This window comes from Benincasa hispida, chromosome 4, assembly GCF_027475165.1.
Source record: "Benincasa hispida cultivar pf3 chromosome 4, pf3_genome.v1.1, whole genome shotgun sequence".
NCBI classification, from domain to species: Eukaryota; Viridiplantae; Streptophyta; class Magnoliopsida; order Cucurbitales; family Cucurbitaceae; genus Benincasa; species Benincasa hispida.
In genome coordinates this window covers 39037216-39054585 of record NC_143481.1, presented here as the reverse complement: position 1 = coordinate 39054585, position 17370 = coordinate 39037216, and the positions used below count along the sequence as shown (strand labels likewise).

At 32.1% G+C, this 17370-nt stretch overlaps 1 protein-coding gene and 2 long non-coding RNA genes across 4 annotated transcripts; 1 reads left to right on the top strand and 2 right to left on the bottom strand.

Annotated features, from left to right (window-relative positions):
* Positions 1–17: 17 nt before the first annotated feature.
* LOC120075214 (uncharacterized) lies at positions 18–974 on the bottom strand. The gene is made up of 4 exons (XR_016528904.1): positions 800–974; positions 615–719; positions 469–542; positions 18–198 (listed from the first exon to the last, which is right to left on the bottom strand). It is a non-coding gene; the product is annotated as an uncharacterized LOC120075214 (long non-coding RNA).
* Positions 972–10091, bottom strand: LOC150036689 (uncharacterized). 2 transcript variants are annotated; one of them, XR_016528903.1, is made up of 8 exons: positions 9840–10029; positions 9625–9745; positions 9343–9498; positions 8672–8755; positions 8396–8461; positions 2097–2204; positions 1681–1996; positions 972–1283 (listed from the first exon to the last, which is right to left on the bottom strand). It is a non-coding gene; the product is annotated as an uncharacterized LOC150036689 (long non-coding RNA). The 2 variants fall into 2 exon arrangements; XR_016528902.1 differs by lacking the exons at positions 972–1283; positions 1681–1996; positions 2097–2204; positions 8396–8461 and having other exon boundaries at positions 8493–8755; positions 9840–10091.
* A 4240-nt stretch (positions 10092–14331) lies between these two features.
* LOC120076192 (TMV resistance protein N-like) lies at positions 14332–15863 on the top strand. Its single transcript, XM_090313212.1, has 2 exons — positions 14332–14848; positions 15387–15863. The coding sequence occupies exons 1-2, from the start codon at positions 14465–14467 to the stop codon at positions 15861–15863; spliced, it is 861 nt and encodes a 286-aa protein (XP_090169338.1). The 5' UTR covers positions 14332–14464.
* Positions 15864–17370: the final 1507 nt, after the last annotated feature.

Genomic DNA, 17370 nt, shown 5'->3' with positions numbered 1-17370 from the left:
ATACATAAATCTTCCAATAAACGGATCATGGTTAGATAAATTTGCATTCATTCTAAACTAGTATTTATATTCTATTAAGACAAGAAAAAAAAAAAAAAAACAAGAATTACATCCTTACACAAAACTGCCAACAAAACTTGCTAATTGGGTTCGAATTACGTCAATCTCTCCTTGGGTATATGCATTTTTTGTATTGAACTACAAAGAGGAAAAGAAAAAGATAAATTCAACATAAGTTTACGTCCATTTATTAAATTAAAGCTAGTATATAAAAAAAAAATATATATATATGTACGAGGCTAGTAATGGGAGTAGTAGGATTATGCACTATTTCATGTATATACTTTTGCACATAGTACCTGCATACTACAAAATCTAATTGATGGGGGTACTTCATGTAAAGAAGTTGAAAACAATTATTCTTATGTTCGATGAACATAAATTGTTAAAAAATGAATGCAAATTTACCTTTTGCAGGTTTCCATTTTGGAGAAGACCGATGGTGTTAGAGATCGTGCTTGGCTTGCCATGTTTTCAATTCACTAAATAGTTTGAAAACATTAGTTAAACATAAATACTTCAATTAAGAACTAAGAAAGTTCAATTACACTTACATATTTATAACTCCATGAAAATCCTCTTGAACCTTACTTCAAAGAGAGTCCAAAATATAAACACAATTTTCTTGTAGATTGATTACAATCAATATCCAATGATAACTATAATAAGCAACAATTTTGAAATATTAGTACGTGTATAATGTAAATTAAAAATAACTTAAGAACTTGTATTTACTTACCCTGTGTTATATGGAATAAGGACTAATTAGTCTAAATTAGCCAATTGTAGTTGATTGACTAAATTTCTAGATCGAATATCTTGAGACTTCACGTGTGGCGATATTCTTGCTTGATAAATTATAAAAAAAAAAAAACTTCTTCGTAATATCACAACCACATTCATCCCAAAGATACCTAAACAAATTAAAATTTATTATTTAAACATGAAACAAAGTATACATGAGTGAATCTAGATGACTAATACTTACACAATATATGTCAAAATACACATGTAGCCTATTTCAACCATATTGCAATATTGGGTCAGATCATCGTGCCTAAATAAATAAATTTGTCTCTTCCAAATATATGCTCGTCCAAAGTGATACGGATCATGTCTACATCATTCATGTTATGCATGACATGTCCATTCAAGAGTTTGATGGTACCATTGGCGTCAGTATATTTAGAGGACTGGCTGAAACTCTTAATTGTTGAATGGTCCTACCATAACCAAAGTTACAAAAATTCAAAGTAGGAAAAATAATAAATAACCAAACTCATATACTGAAAAAGAGACATACTTTTTTCTCGTCAACCATAACTACAAGTTCACGAGGCCATTTTACGAAGTTACCTATTGCTTGATTTAAGGACTCTATTTTACCCTTCACAGGAATTGGTATATGCAAATCTTCTCCAATGACAATGTCAATCAGAACTTTAACAGTTAAGCATGATACATCATCATCAAATGTTGTGGCTACTACAACAATGTTATCTACAGTTCTTATAGCCAAGTGGCATGGTGTCCCCTTAACAAATTTAAAAGAACTTATGTCACGCATGGTTAAACACGTACAATATGATTAAAATTTAAAAGTCATAACAAATAAATTACCTCCAAATCTTCTTCAGGCATCTTCTTAATATCTTCTTCTTCAGATGTACTTAGTGCAACACTTCCAACAGATGATTTGGACTGATAAGATTGTCTCCTGTGAGTTCTTTCTCTTAATACTTTACCATGTCAAACATTTTTTTTCGTTAGAGCCTCCTTCAATTCTTTGGCTCATTGAGAACTTTGGTTTTACTAATTTGAAATATTAAGAATGGAAAACAAAATCACTCATTCCTCTAACACGTCCCCAATATTCCTCTGTACCCAATACTTTGGTCAAAACATCTTCACCTTCATAGACTTCAACCAATTTATCCTGTAAAACATATTACAATTTTCACACAATATCTATATCATCACAAGTTCCAAACATTATATATATATATCATCTTAAACTTTGCACAATGTAAACTTACAATCCGATTAACACATTCTCGAGTAGCTTCATCAAAATATTCATTATTTTTTCCGTTTCTTGCTTCTTCCCATGAAGTCGCCTGATAAGAATGATCATTCGATAGGTTCTACATGAACATACATATTTAATTAGCATAAACATATTAAAATAAAAGATTTAATTTAAGACGAAAAACTTACTAATTCTTGGGCAAGATTCGCATAACCATTTCGAGAAATGTGATGATTATATATACATTTCGCACATCTTTCCAAAATTGTTGTAGTGTTGTTTCTCAATTTAATCTTAATTTGTTTGTTCATTTATATATATATATATATAATCCAAAAAAAAAAAGACACGTGCAACACACGTTTATGTATTCTAATATACAACAAAAGCCATCAACGGAAGAATTTAAATGGTTAATGGAAGAAATTAAAAAAAAAAAAAAAAAAAAAAAAAAAAAAAAAAGCGAGAAAATGGTGTGTCACGTTAAGAGAGCCACTCTATGAAGGACAAAAAATCAACATGCTTTTCCAAATTATTTTCAAAACACACTGTTTTATCCTTTTTATTTTTTCTTTTGGATAACTTAAAAAAAGACTTTGAACTTTATATTTTTGTGTCAAAAATACTGTTAAAACTTTATTTAAAAATATCTTTGAACTTTAAAAAAGAGTCCAAAAATACCTTTGCTGTTATTTTTTATGGAAACCATTAAAGTTTTATTTAAAAAATACTCCTGAACTTTAAAAAAAAAAATCTAAAATGCCCTTAAATCTTTAAAAAAAAAAAGTAAAAAAAAAAAACATATCTCCACTAAAGAAAAACATAAACCGTTAATTCCTCGTTCTAAAAAATAACTTTAAATTTAAAAATAAAATGCTCTTACCATTAATATGATGACCAATTTGTTGGAAGTTTTCTTAAGTTTGAAAAGAACCAATTTGTAAACAAACTATATAGATATCTTTCTTTTTCATATATACTCTTATTTTCTCTTATTTTTCCAATTCTTACCTGAATTTTCTTAGCAACCAAAATTTTAAGTTAAAACACAAAATCCCACAAAATCTCTTAGATTTTCAAATTCAAAATCTCTCCTTAAAACAAATGAAAACAATAAAAGGTCAATAAAAATGTATTTGGCTATTAACACACACTCAACTACCTAATGTACAATTTTGTTAGAAACATTCAAGTCTTAAAATCCTTGGTGCTTTCATTAATCTCTTTCTAATCTTTATATCGTGACTAAAGTGTAAAGTTATATTTATTATTATTTTTTTAGATAAAAAAATGTCAAAAAGTTAACAAAAAAGAGAGTTAGAGGGTATTAAAGAAGAGAAGGGAGGAAAAAGAGGGAAAATAGATGAGTAAGACATTATTGATGATTTTTGTTCATATAACCGTAAGGGTATTTTTTAACATTTTTTCAAGTTTAAGGGTATTCTTGAAACTTTTGAAAAATTAGGGATATTTTTTTACACAAAACATTAATGGTTTACATCCAAAACTAACAGTAGTATCTTTTAAATTATTTTGGAAGTTCAAGATACTTTTGAAACTTTTGAAAGTTCAAAGGTATTTTTGACACGAAGTGCAAAATTTAAGGGTATTTTGTGTAATCTAGCATTTTTTCTAAAGTGCAATTTTCAAAACATACTACTTCATTTCCAATAGCTCTACGGCCCACCCTTGCCTTCTTGGGGTTGATGTCCTAAATCTCGTAGGGTCCTATAGTTTGTAATTATAATATACAAACATTTTATTTATGTAATAAAATATGTGATGTTTTATTTCAAAAATTAGTTGTGTTAACCATAAACCAATAAACTGATATCCAAAGTTATCTTGGAGCTTAAACATATATGTAGAGACATACGGGTGGATCATATTTAAGTGATAACCTAAATGGTCTGTAGTATATGGATAAGGCTGGATACCTTATCCTAGTGATATTATGAGTATGACCCACTATATAAATGTTACAATTGTTGTAAAGTGTCATAAATGATTTGATCATGATCGTTCATATGTAGACAGTGAGTAGGGATATTCTATACAAACGAGTTTGTATGAGACCGGACCACAAAATGTTTAGTCTCATTATATAACGCCGTTCATAATAAAGACTTACATTCCACCAGGATAACCATAGGTAACATGACCTTAATTTTGAGTGAGTTGTAAACTCCTGCCCATGAACGTAGTCATTTGATTTGTATGGGTGAGAGTGGCCAAATCGTCAACTCAATAAGCTTACCATTTTGCGGATGCGTTTGATTGGGGAGTTGGGAACATAGTTACACAAGAAGAAACTTACTCCTTCCCCAATGTCGGGGCAAGTTGATAAATTTCTCCCTTAAGCACTGATTTCGGGGGTTGAACAATATGACGTCACATCCTCTCCTGGCTCGAGAGGGGTTTTGGTCATAGTTGGACTATATGATTTATTGTTCATTAAAGGGATCAGTAGTACTTAAGAAGTTACATATAACTACATAGGCAAAACAGTAATTTTGGTCCAACTGTACTTACAAGCAATTTGTGAAGGATCATCGTATGTTCATTGGTTATATCCAATGGACACAGAAATATATCTGTAGTGCGAAGAGTGTAATTGTCGGTCTTTAGTAGAATGTTCGTCAGTTAATGAATGGTGAATAATTTAACTAAATAGTTTAATTAATTATTCATGTACCGTTTGAGCTTCAAGCTATAGGTCCATGAGGTCCCCTCGGTAACTCAACGCGAATAAATAAGAATCAGTTTTTAGATTAATTTGAATTGTTCAAATTAATTGAAGGAATTAATTATATGTCATATAATTAAGTTAATTTAATTATATATGAAATAATTACTATAATCTTTAATTTAATTAGATATGATATAATTACTATAATATATTTGGTACATTATATTAAGTATTTATGAGAGAAAATAGATATTTAAATATGATTCAAATATTAATTATATGAATTGAATTCATATAGTTGAATTAATGTAAATGTGATTTATATTAAAAGTCATTTGTGAGAGAGAATTGAAACTATAGGTTATATTATAATTGATGTAATATAAAAACTATAGGTTATATATTATATATGATATAACATATAGTTGTGTTTTTATGTATAATAAATTAGTTTACCAAAAGAGAGTGAGCTAAAAAGCGAAAACCTATCTACTTTAGACTTTCCTTTTTATTGAAAAATTATTTAGGGGTTCTTATGAATCGAATCTAATTGCTTAAAATTAAGCTCCTTGTTGTTTGAAGAAGCCCTCTACTTCAATTGCTATTTTTTCACTAAAAGAAAACATGAGATAACAAATCCAGTTTTTCACTAAGATTTCAAATAGCTGTCCTGAATTCAAGTTGATTATGTTTCGCCTCTTCCTCGGAGAAAGATGATTAAACAATTCCCAATCATGGTCTTTGCGGATCTGATCATCTATATAATATATAAAAATAAATCCCATATATTTGATATCTTTCTCTTTGAATGAGATCTCAATTCCAGTGATGGTTTCATTAGATATCTGACAATTAAAATTCGTCTTTTTTCCGATCCAGTTCCTCCACTACCGCAAACCCTAGTTAGATTTAGGCATGATACTTTAGTTATTCGGAGAACCCAAGTACTCTCTTTATGATCCAAGAAACAGCTCTCAGAGATCTTTTTTCCTTTTTGAAGATACAAGGGCGAAACAATCAACCTATTGATATTGGAAGAGCCAAAAGATTCTTCCAATGTATCATTTATAGGTCCAATGAAATTCATAGGTATAGAAAGAAACCCTGTCAAATAGAGATTTTTTCTTTTGACCATCTTTCGATTGTTAATACGATATATAAGGACCGATATTACAAATAGTACTAAGACTATTCAAATTACAACACTAGTGAAAAAAGAACCGTAATAAATGAAAATAAGAGGCACTTCCCTCCCTTTAATTCTCTCCACATCACGTAAGTGGGAAGTTGGTTCTTGATTCTTCTTCTTCTTCTTGCAAAAGAGAAAGTAAAAAAAGCACATAGAATAGTTCTATGAAAAAACAAATTTTCTTTTTCCTCTTCTATCTCTTCCTTCACCAAAATAGTCAGAGCTCACAAACTCTTGGGTTCTCACATGAGAATATCGAGGTAGCCATTCATGGTTGTATCCAATCGTTGGAGAGGAATCACATGAAGATTTAGTCTTCAAAGGTAAATCTTTCCTTCCCCTTTTTCTCTTCTAGTTTCTTTTGTTTAAGCATGCTGAAAATTATGTATTAAATGCATAATTGTTTTCTATCTCTGGAAAATTATGATTTCTTTAAATATGGGATTTGGGACGATCCACTTTCGCTCAAGGATCTCCTCATCTAGGATCTTTCAATTGGTATCAGAGCCACAAGATTTTGATCCCAAATTTCCATTTTTTTTAATTAATTTTATAGTCAATGGTGGGTATTTGCATTCTGTAAATTCATGTGATGAGTTTTATGTTGAGTGGTATGCATTAATGGATATTTACGGGATTGGACATTTAGTTTTATCGCTTTTGTTTTACAAATTTGGTATTGTGAAGGCCCGTGTTTTGGGGCGTAAACTTGTGATCGATTCTGTAAATTCATTTGTTGAGTCATCCGTGGTTGTTCTCGACTGGTTTGTAGAGAATTCGAGGCAAAAAATGACGGAGTTTCGAAGTAGTTCGAAACTGTACAATGGCGACTGTACAGTTGCATCACGACACTGTGCCCTAGCGTCGCGACGCTGTGATGCGATATACGAAGAAATTGTTGGTAGCATCGCGACGCTCTGAGACAAAGATTTCATGCTTTTCTAGTCTGGTTCGGTTCGTGGATTCTTCAGTTTGAGTTGTATGGGTTCATCTTGACCAATTCATTGTCTGGTTCGAGTGGTTCAAGGTCCGATTCACCTATTTCGAACCAGATGTATTTTTTTTGTAATAGTTAGCCTTTTATTTATGTTTTTAGGAGTCCAATCCCAGTCCGTTAATTTCTTTTATTATTATACATGTGATGTATGATTTAATCTTATAGATATGTCATATTGTATGTCATAAAGTATAAAATCCCACCATAGATTATGCATTTAATTTCGTGCATCATTTATATTGTAAGTGTTATTATATATGTATATGCATGATTTAACTAATATAGCATGCTCATGCGTCATATAATATAAATATTATAATATATGCATGCATGCACATTCATGCATCATTTATATTATAATTGTTATAATATATGATTCAATGTATGTATAGATGTATGCTGTAGTATGTTTCATTATTTTATTATATAAATGTTATATATGTTATTAATGAAATGAAATTGCATGAAGCATAACACTATTTTAGGTTAATTTACAAATGTTATAGTTTACTAAAATATGTCAAAGCATGCAATGTATGACTTTAATTTATTTCTTTTGTTTATAATTGTTATAATAAAATGAAATTAGAAATTAAAATCAATAATTCATGGTTGCATGCAAACCTTACTTTATAATCATCTTTTAAAATTGTTTTAAAACATGATTCAAATAGATCTAAGATCACGTTTCTAATGAGATTAGAAATTTAAGTTTAATCTTTTAATCGATTTAATAAGATTATATTGATTCTTCATAAAAGATTAACATTGTAACAAATGTATATAAGAACCTTTTGTCTAAGGTGAGTTATGTCTAGATTGGGGTATTTAAGTTGACGGAAATGTAATACCCCTACTTGGAAACTTATTTTAAACTATCCAAAGGCAAGAGTTGTTTTTGGGCAAATTAAACAATCTCTTAGTTAAAATCAGTAGCTAGATTTTCCTAAGTTAATTAACCCTATGTAAAATGCTCAACGAGAGGAAAATGTGGTATATGATACTTCATTTCATCCTCTTCACATTTCTCTTTAAATTTCACACCGTGAGATCTATACTCAACCTTGAGGCACCATGGGTGTCCCCTACGGGTGGCATTTGTATAGATCAATATCAAGGTGAATGGAGAGATTGTTTATAGTAAGTGGGAGTGAGAAGTGTGACAACAATTTCAGACTTTTGTTCAAGCCTCACCCATGGGTAGATTGTGCTTTTTGGGATAGATGAAATAACTAGGATAATTGCATCCATTAGACGAAATAAGTAACATCGATTTTAGACTTGTGTTCAAGCCTCAATAGACGAAATAACTAGCACAACGCTTCAAGCCTCAACCTAGCAACAGACTGGTGTTCACATATTATTGCATCAAATATGGGTAGATTGAGCTAATTGTATCCATTCAAGCATTTCATATCTTGTTAAACATACCTCTTCATCAATTTCACGTTGGCCATCAAAACGTAAAAGAACTGGTAAAATGTACGACTCATCATCCTGCAATCATCAAGAAGATGAAACAAAATCATACAGAAAACTAAGATTTGAATTACACTTAAATATGAGTTGATTCCATTCCACCTATTGTCAAATAGTCGTCGAGCAATAATGATTGGCAACCTCAACCAAATTGTTTACATCTTTGAAAACACATCAATTATTTTCCATTGGTACCCCAACCCCTATCAATTTCAGTTTGAAACTTACAATGTTCCCCTCTGACAAATCCAGATATGGTGCAAGTTCTTCAGCAATTACGACACCACCGTTGGAGGTGATGTGTTGCCCAATCTGCAAATTGGCTCAAAATGTTAGCTGATGTCAATAGTTAGATATATATAAAACTGAGATTGATTTAATGCCAAAATAACATCCCCTCAACTAGATATAAGCATGAGTCCATGACAAAGTGTGAGGAAAACATGAAAATATCAATTAAGAAAAGAAAAAGAAAAAAAAGTGTTGATCTAGAAAAATTCTGAAATTGTTCATCCATCCGAGGGAACTTTGCAACTGGCTCGCTACCTTTTTTTTTCTTTTTTTAGTTTCTTTATTGTTGATATAAAGTTCCCTACAAACTGATTCTAACAGACAGAAAGACCTTGAACATAGTTTCATAACAGAACGAGGGAGATTTTCAAGGAAGCAAGACCCCTAATAAAATAAAAAATGAGAAAGTTTATCCGAGAGTAGAAAAAGTTAAAAACAAGGAAAGCAAAATTGAGAACCCCTTTGAGTTGTATGCATAACTTCAAAACACGAGTTCTTTAAGAACTAAGAAACTAGAATCATGTTAAATAGACTGAGAAACTAGAATCATGTTAAATTTTATAAGGAAAAATATTCACAAAATGAAAAAGATATTGAAAGTAACGGACCAATGAACACAATCCTCAAATATTCTCTGGCATGATTCTGTTTCTCCTTCGATCATGATACCCTTTTCACAAAACCTGAAACTCTGTGATTTCTTGAAGATAATGCTTCCATCCTCCACTGTTGTAGGTTTCCACGATCGTGAAGAACAATCATCTCTGTAAAAACAAAACCCTAAAACTTCAAATCGGATAGAACACATAAAGGAAAATAGAGAGAAAGAAAGAAGATAGTTAAAATTAGGGAAAGAAGAAGGACAAGGAGATAGAGAAGGAAACCCTTGCCAGGTTTGTGAATCAGAAGCTCGGACAATCGATTCATGTAGAGAAAAGCCAAAGAGATCCCCCATGGGTAATAATTAGTAATGCTCCAGTGCTTGGTTCTGTAGAGCACAGTACAGGGTTTCTTCGGGCATAGAAATTGGAAAAACAAAAAAGAAGAAGAAATTGAGAGATCAGAGAAAGAGAAATAATTGAGAAATATTGAAAGGGGAAATTACCATTGGCATTGGTACATTCCATGGCGAGGACGATACCGAATTTCTGGATGAATATTGTAAGTGGTTTGCGAATTGGAACGGCAAATCGACAGAGAGGAAGAGGATTTTGGGGGAATTATAGAATTAAACGAAGCTCGAAGCTTGGAACCTCAAGCTATTTTTCCGTCGAAACCCGTAGCGTTACAATGCTATTGAGAGCGTGACGCGCACATTTTCCACTTTTTCCATGTTTTCGTTAAAATCTGTAGTGTTGCAACGTTTCCCTGTATATTCTAGTATTCTTGGTGTTTTCAAAACGTCAAGAAACCATTAATTGAACTTGATATTTTTAAAACGTCGAGTACTGTATTTTCCGAAAAAGATGCACAACCTCTACTTTTTTAAAACAATTCTTGATGTTTTTTTTCTTTAAAATACCTATTTCTTGACATTATTTTTCATAAAAACCTCAGGTATTTAAAACTGCAAACGTCAATAAAAGTGGTTTTTCTTGTAGTGCTAGCTCTGTCTCAAGCATCGTATATTGACAAGATACTTGTCAAGTATTCGCTGCAAAACATCAAGAGAGGCTTACTACCTTTCAGACATGGAGTAATATTGTCTAACGAGCAGTGTCTTTAGACACCTCAAGAGGTTGAGGAAATGAGACAAATCACCTATGCATCGGCTGTTGACAACCTGATGTATGTGATGTTATGTACTAGATCTGACAACTGCTATGTGGTGGGATAGTTAGTAGATATCAGTCTAATCCTTGATTTTATCACTAGACCACCATTAAGAATATTCTCAAGTATCTACAAAGAACGAGGAACTACATGCTCGTGTATGGTTCTAAGAATTTGATCCTTACTGGATACATGGATTCTATTTTCCAAACTGATAAGGATTCTAGGAAATCCATATCAGGATCAGTGTTCACTCTTAACGGAGGGGCAATAGTCTGAAGGAGCACCAAGCAAGGGTGTATTGCTAACTCTACTATGGAGGCTGAGTATGTAGAGGCTTGTGAAGCTACTAAGGAAGCTGTTTGGCTCAGGAAATTCTTGACGGATCTGGAAGTCGTTTCAGATATGTCAAAGGTCATCACACTTTATTATGATAATAGTGGTATTGTGGCTAATTCTCGAGTTTCTAGGAGTCGCAAGCGGGGGAAACACATAGAGCGAAAATATCATCTCATCCGAGAGATTGTGCATCGAGAGGACGTGATTGTCACACAGATAGCTTCGGAGCACAATGTTACTCATCCATTTACAAAGGTTCTCATGTCTAAGGTGTTTGAGGGTCACCTACAGAGTATGGGTCTACGAGACAGGTCATGTTTAGACTAGAGAAAATGGGAGATTTGTATTGGCGATTTGTGCCATAGTTTATTGATTTGTGTACTTTGTACTTTAGTATGACTTTTACATTGTACGCCCCACTAGCTTTAGATCAAGTGGGAGATTGTGGGGTTGATGCCCTAAATCTCGTAAGGTCCTATAGTTTGTAATTGTAATGTATAAACATTTTATTTATATAATAAATATGTGATGTTTTATTTCAAAAATTAGTTGCATTAACCACAAACCAACAAACTAACATCCAAGGTTATCTTGGAGTTTAAACATGTATGTAGAGACATGCGAGTGGATCATGTTTAAGTGATAACCTAAATAGTCTATAGTAGATGGATAAAGTTGGATATCTTATTCTAGTGACAGTACGAGTATGACCCGCTTTGTAGATGTTACAATTGTTTTAAAGTGCTACAAATGATCTGATCTTGATCATTCATGTGGAGACATGGAGATATTCTATACAAAGGAGTTTGTATAAGACTGGATCACAAAATGTTTAGTCTCATTATATAACGTTGTTCATAATAGAGACGTACATTTCACGAGGATGATCATAGGTAACATGATCTGAATCCTGAGTGAGTTGTGAACTCCTACTCATGAGGGTGGTCTTTTGATTTGTATGGATGAGAGTGGCCAGATCGCCGACTCAATAAGTCTACTATTTTGGGGATTCGTCTGGGGAGCTGAGAACATAGTTACACAAGAAGGAATTCACTCTTTCTCCAATGTCGGGACAAGTAGATAATTTGCTCCCTTAAGGGCTGATTCCAGGGCTTGAACAATGTAGCGCCATACCCTCTCCTGGCTCAAGAGGGGTTCTGGTCATAGTTGGACTATGATTTATTGTTCATTAGAAGGATTACTGGTACTTAAGAAGTTAGATGTAACTACAGAGGCAAAACGGTAATTTTGGCTCAGCTATACTTACAAGCAATTTGTGAAGGGTCATCGTACTGTTGATTGGTTATGTTCAATGGACACAAAAATATATCTGTAGTGCAAAGAGTGCAACTGTTGGTCTTTAGTGGAGTGTCCGTCAGTTAACGAATGGTGAATAATTTAATTAAAGAGTTCAATTAATTATTAACATACTATTGGAGCTTCAAGCTACAGGTCCATGAGGTCCTCTCGGTAGCTTAACGAGAATAAATAAGAATCAGCTTTTGGATTAATTTGAATTGTTCAAATTAATTATACATGAAATAAATACTATAATGTATTTGATACATTATATTAAGTATTTATGAGAGAAAATAAATATTTGAATATGATTCAAATATTAATTATATGAATTAGATTCATATAGTTGAATTTAATGTAAATGTGATTTATATTAAAAGCCATTGATAAGAGAGAATTGAAACTATAGGTTATATGTTATATATGATATAACATATAGTTATGTTTATATGTATAATAAATTATTTATTATATATATATATATATATATATATATATATATAATATTTTAATTTATCAATATTAAATTATTTTGTTTTGTTTTGTTTTATTTTAAAATTAAATTTAATAGAGGGAAATAACTTTTCTCCCCTTTATTCTCTCCACATCAGGTAACTAGGAAGCTGGTTCCCGATTATTCTTCTTCTTCCTACAAAAGATAAAGTGAAAAAAACGCATAGAATAGTTGTGTGAAAAAACAAAAAAAAAAATCTTTTCCTCTCCTCTCAATCTCCCTTCTCTCACTAAGCCAGAGCCCCACAGACTCGGTTCTCACCTAAGAATATCGAGGTAGCCATTCGTGGTGGTGTCAAATTGTTGGAGAGGAATCGCATGAAGATTTAGTCCTCAATGATAAGCCTTCTCTTCCCCTTTTTCTCTTCTAGTTTCTTTTGTTTAAGCATGTTGAAAATTATGTATTAAATGCATAATTGATTTCTATCTCTCTAAAATTATGACTTCTATAAAAATGAGATTTGGGACGATCCACTTCCACTCAAGGATCTCCTCATCTAGAATCCTTCATGCTTACAGTGGCAGATCCATAAATTTTATTGTCATGGGGCTTCATGATTCAGTAATAATTAATACATTTACTAACTTAAACAACAACCCATGAATTCATAAAAAAAAACTGACAACATAACATAATATCATAACTTAAACAACCCAACAAGCAAAGTTTAAGATGTTTACTTAAGATGCATAAATTATTTTGAAAATTAATAAAATAAATATAAAATACAGAAACTAAAAAAAAAGATTGATATGAAATATGGAAAACCAAATGCATATAAATAAAATAAAAAACTAGAAGAAGAAAAATAAATTACAAAACTTTCTCAAACTAGGAGAAGAAGATGAAGAAGAAGCCAAGAAGAGGGTGAAGAAGAAATTTAAAAAATTAAAACAAAAAATAAAAATAATTTGAAATATTAAAACCAAATGCATAGAAATAACAATCTTAAAAAGAAGAATAAAATTAAATAAATTAAAAAAAAAAAATCTTACCTCACAAAGTAGGAGAAGAAGTTGAAGAAAGCCAAGAAAAAGTTGAAGACTAAATTGAAAAGCTAAAGATTTATTGAAGTTGAAGCTTTATAATTATAAAAATGAATAAAAAGAAATTTAAAAATGAAGTTGAACAGTAGATGACTTCCGTCTTAATCTCCAAACGTAAGGGTTTATCATTGAGCTTGTTGATGGTATTATACTATGTCAATTTTTTTATATATATATATTCTATAAAGAGCATAAAGTTGAGGGGTTCGAGTCCCCCAGACCTATACTAGATATGTTGGTGCTTGCCCACTCCAATCACAAACACTTTTGCCCACCAACCGACAATTACCAACTCCCCCCCGGCGGTCAGTCATAGTGTTTTAGATGCAAATTGTGTTTACTAATTCTTTATAATTTGATATATTTGTATGAGCATTTTAATTATAGTACAAACCAAACTTTTACGTGTTAAAAGAAAAAAAAAAACATGTGAAAAAATATAACCAAATAAATGAGCGTTTTACTTCTAAACCGGATTTATAAAAATTATTTAAAAGAAACAATAGATAAAGTCACCTCCAAGTGGTTCACACGTTGGTCATGGTCTTTTTTCTTTTATTTATTAATTTCAATTCTTAATGGAGATTATGAGTTTAAGAAAGGGACCATTCACTGAACCAATAATGCAAATGTCAATGAAGACCCAGTCTTGAATCTATGGAGAAAAAAAAGGTAGTGATGAAAAACCTGTAAAGAAGAAGAAAATGAAGCTGATCCTACCGTGAGTCTTTCGTTTGAACTTTGAGGTGCTTTGGAAGCATGGAGGTCCAGTCATCAACTTTTCACAATCATCCACGAATGAGCTATGATGTTTTCATAAGTTTCAGAGGCACAGATACTCGCAACACCTTCATCGGATTTTTATACGATGCATTACGTCGATTGGGAATAATGACTTTTATGGATGATAAGAAGATCTTAATGGGAGATAATCTCAGCAAAAAACTAATGAAAGCAATTGAAGAATCAAGGTTTTCGATTGTGATTCTATCAAAAAACTATGCTTCTTCAAAGTGGTGCTTGAAAGAGTTGACCAAGATAATAGCTACCATGGGTCGTAGGACAGATCTAATCCTTCCTGTGTTTTATCATGTCGCTCCTTCAGACGTTCGACATCAGTCCGAAGTTTCGAACAAAGCTTTCGTCTGCATGAACATGTAGCTGCTGAGTTTTCAGACGAGCAAAAGAAAAAATATTTGGAGGACGTTCGAAACTGGAAGGATTCCATGAAAAAAATTGGCAACCTCTCTGGAGCTGTTGTGACACAATACTGGTGGACTAATGACATAGTTGAGAGTGATGATTCTAAAATGGTTAAAATTACTTTTGTCATTTTTTTCGAAACCATTCCTTTTTTTAATCATTCATTGAAAAATTCGTTTTAAAATGTAAAATTAAACATTGAGTCGACTTTGAGCGATTAAAAGTATGTTTTAGAGTTATTTTAAACATGACAAAAATAATTTAATCATTTCAAAATCATACGTGAAATCTCTCATTTGATCGTCTTTTCTTTTCATCTTGTAATATTGATGGTTAAGTTTGACAAACTCACTCCTTTGGTATGCGGCCCTGAAGTAGACATCATCAAGCAAATCACTAAGCATATATTTGATAGATGTCGTCCTAAGCTAGTAACCTTGACAAAAATTTAGTTGGAATGACAAATCCATTGGAACAGATGAATGTGGAACTTGGTTTAGGATTAGATGATGTACGTTTTATAGGGATGGTAGGGATGGGCGGCATCGGTAAGACGACCATTGCTAAAGTGGTTTATGATTGCATTGCATCTAAATTTGATGGCAGTTGTTTTCTTCACGTTCTTGGAAATGATTCCAAGAAAGATAATTTAGTATCACTTCAAGAACAACTACTTTCCCATTTTGGTTTAAAAGAAAACATTAGAATATGGAATGAGAACTTGGGAGCGGAAATGATTGGGAATCGACTACGTAATAAAAGGGTTCTTCTAGTTCTTGATGGGGTTGAAAAGAAAGAGCAACTAAATATGCTAGCTAGAGGGCCTCATTGGTTTGGTCCAGGGAGTAGAGTTATCATTACAACTACAAACAGAGACTTACTTCATCAACCTTACAAAATTCATGAATTCAATGTGAAGTTCTTAGATGCTCACAGTTCCCTCCAAGCTGTTTGAACGTATGACATATTTAAGAATATTGGAAATTCATAATGTGCGTCTTTCTGGAGGAATCGAATTTCTCTCCAACCTATTAGGATTTCTCAATTGGCCTGGCTATCCATCGAAGTGTTTGCCATCAAATTTTTGTTCAACATGTCTCCTTGAGTTGCACTTGCCTCATAGCAGTATTCAAATGAATAAGGTTTCACTTTTTCGCTTCTACCTTTTAATAATGTCTTTTATTTATTTATGATTTTAGGTTTATCTTAATTAAATTATTACACTTGTGATATGATTGGTATTAGAGGAATATCATAGAGTTTGTTAGGGAAGTTGGCTATAAATAGAGGGGAGGAGAAATGGAGAGGATAAGCAATATTTGGTATATCAATTAGGGTTTGAGAGTTATCTCACAAGTTTGGGATAGTCCAAGTACCTCGAACACTTGGTTTATCTTGTAATTTTCGTTATCATTTTAGATTTTAATATATTTGGGTTCTGTCAAGTCGGTTCTTTTTTAAGTTTGTTAGATCCAAATTTAAAAAAATATATATTTTAAGTTGATCTTAGATTTAAGATTTCAGTTTTTTGTTTTCCGAAGCTTTCTTCTTCTTCTTTTTTTTTTTTTTTTTTTTTTTTACTGAAAGTTATGTGAGTTTCTATATTGTTGGGAATGTAACAAGTGGTAATAGAACCATACTCCTGACTTAGCTATGTCGATAGAAAATCCTTGTTGAAAAAACATCCTCTAGAGGAGAACAAAGAAATTAATGTCTCAATGACGTAGTCGTAGTTAGTCATAGTAAATTCATGGTTTGATCATTCAGACAAATTGTGTCCTCTGGTGAAGAATTGACCTAGATAAAAGGTAATATGCTAAGCGTAATTTAGAGGGATAAGTATTTGAGAGGAGGCTCAATGTGGTAGTTTGTCCACGGGGACAATTGTTGAAAATGCAACCAAAGTCTCATGTTGGCTAGATAAGGGGATGATCATGTTCTACAGATAAAGAATACAAAAAATGTGAAAAGAATAGAGAATCAACACACAAATTCACATGGTTCGTTAACAAAACTATCGCTTTTCTGGTGTTGTATGTTGATGATATTCTACTCATTGGGAATGAGGTAGAATATCTAGCTGACGTTAAGAGATGGTTGGCTTCACAATTCCAAATGAAAGATTTGGGAGAAGCACAGTATGTTCTTGGAATCCAAATAGTTCGGAATCGCAAGAACAGAACATTGGCATTATCTCAAGTATCTTATATAGACAAGATGTTGTCTAGGTATAAAATGAAAAATTCCAAGAAATGATTTTTACCTTTCAGGCATGGAATTCACTTGTCTAAGGAGCAGAGTCCTAAGACACCTCAAGAAATTGAGAAGATGAATCGAATTCCATATACATATGCAGTTGGGAGTTTAATGTATGCAATGTTGTGTACTCGTCCCGATATATGCTATGCCGTAGGAATTGTCAGCAGATTTCAATCCAATCTTGGTCATGACCATTGGACTGC

Coding starts and splice junctions, on each gene's coding strand:
- LOC120076192 (XM_090313212.1), top strand. CDS start 14,465: ATGGAGGTCCAGTCATCAACTTTTCACAATCATCCACGAATGAGCTAT. Junction 14,849..15,386: donor AAGTTTCGAACAAAGCTTTC/GTCTGCATGAAC, acceptor CCATTGGAACAG/ATGAATGTGGAACTTGGTTT.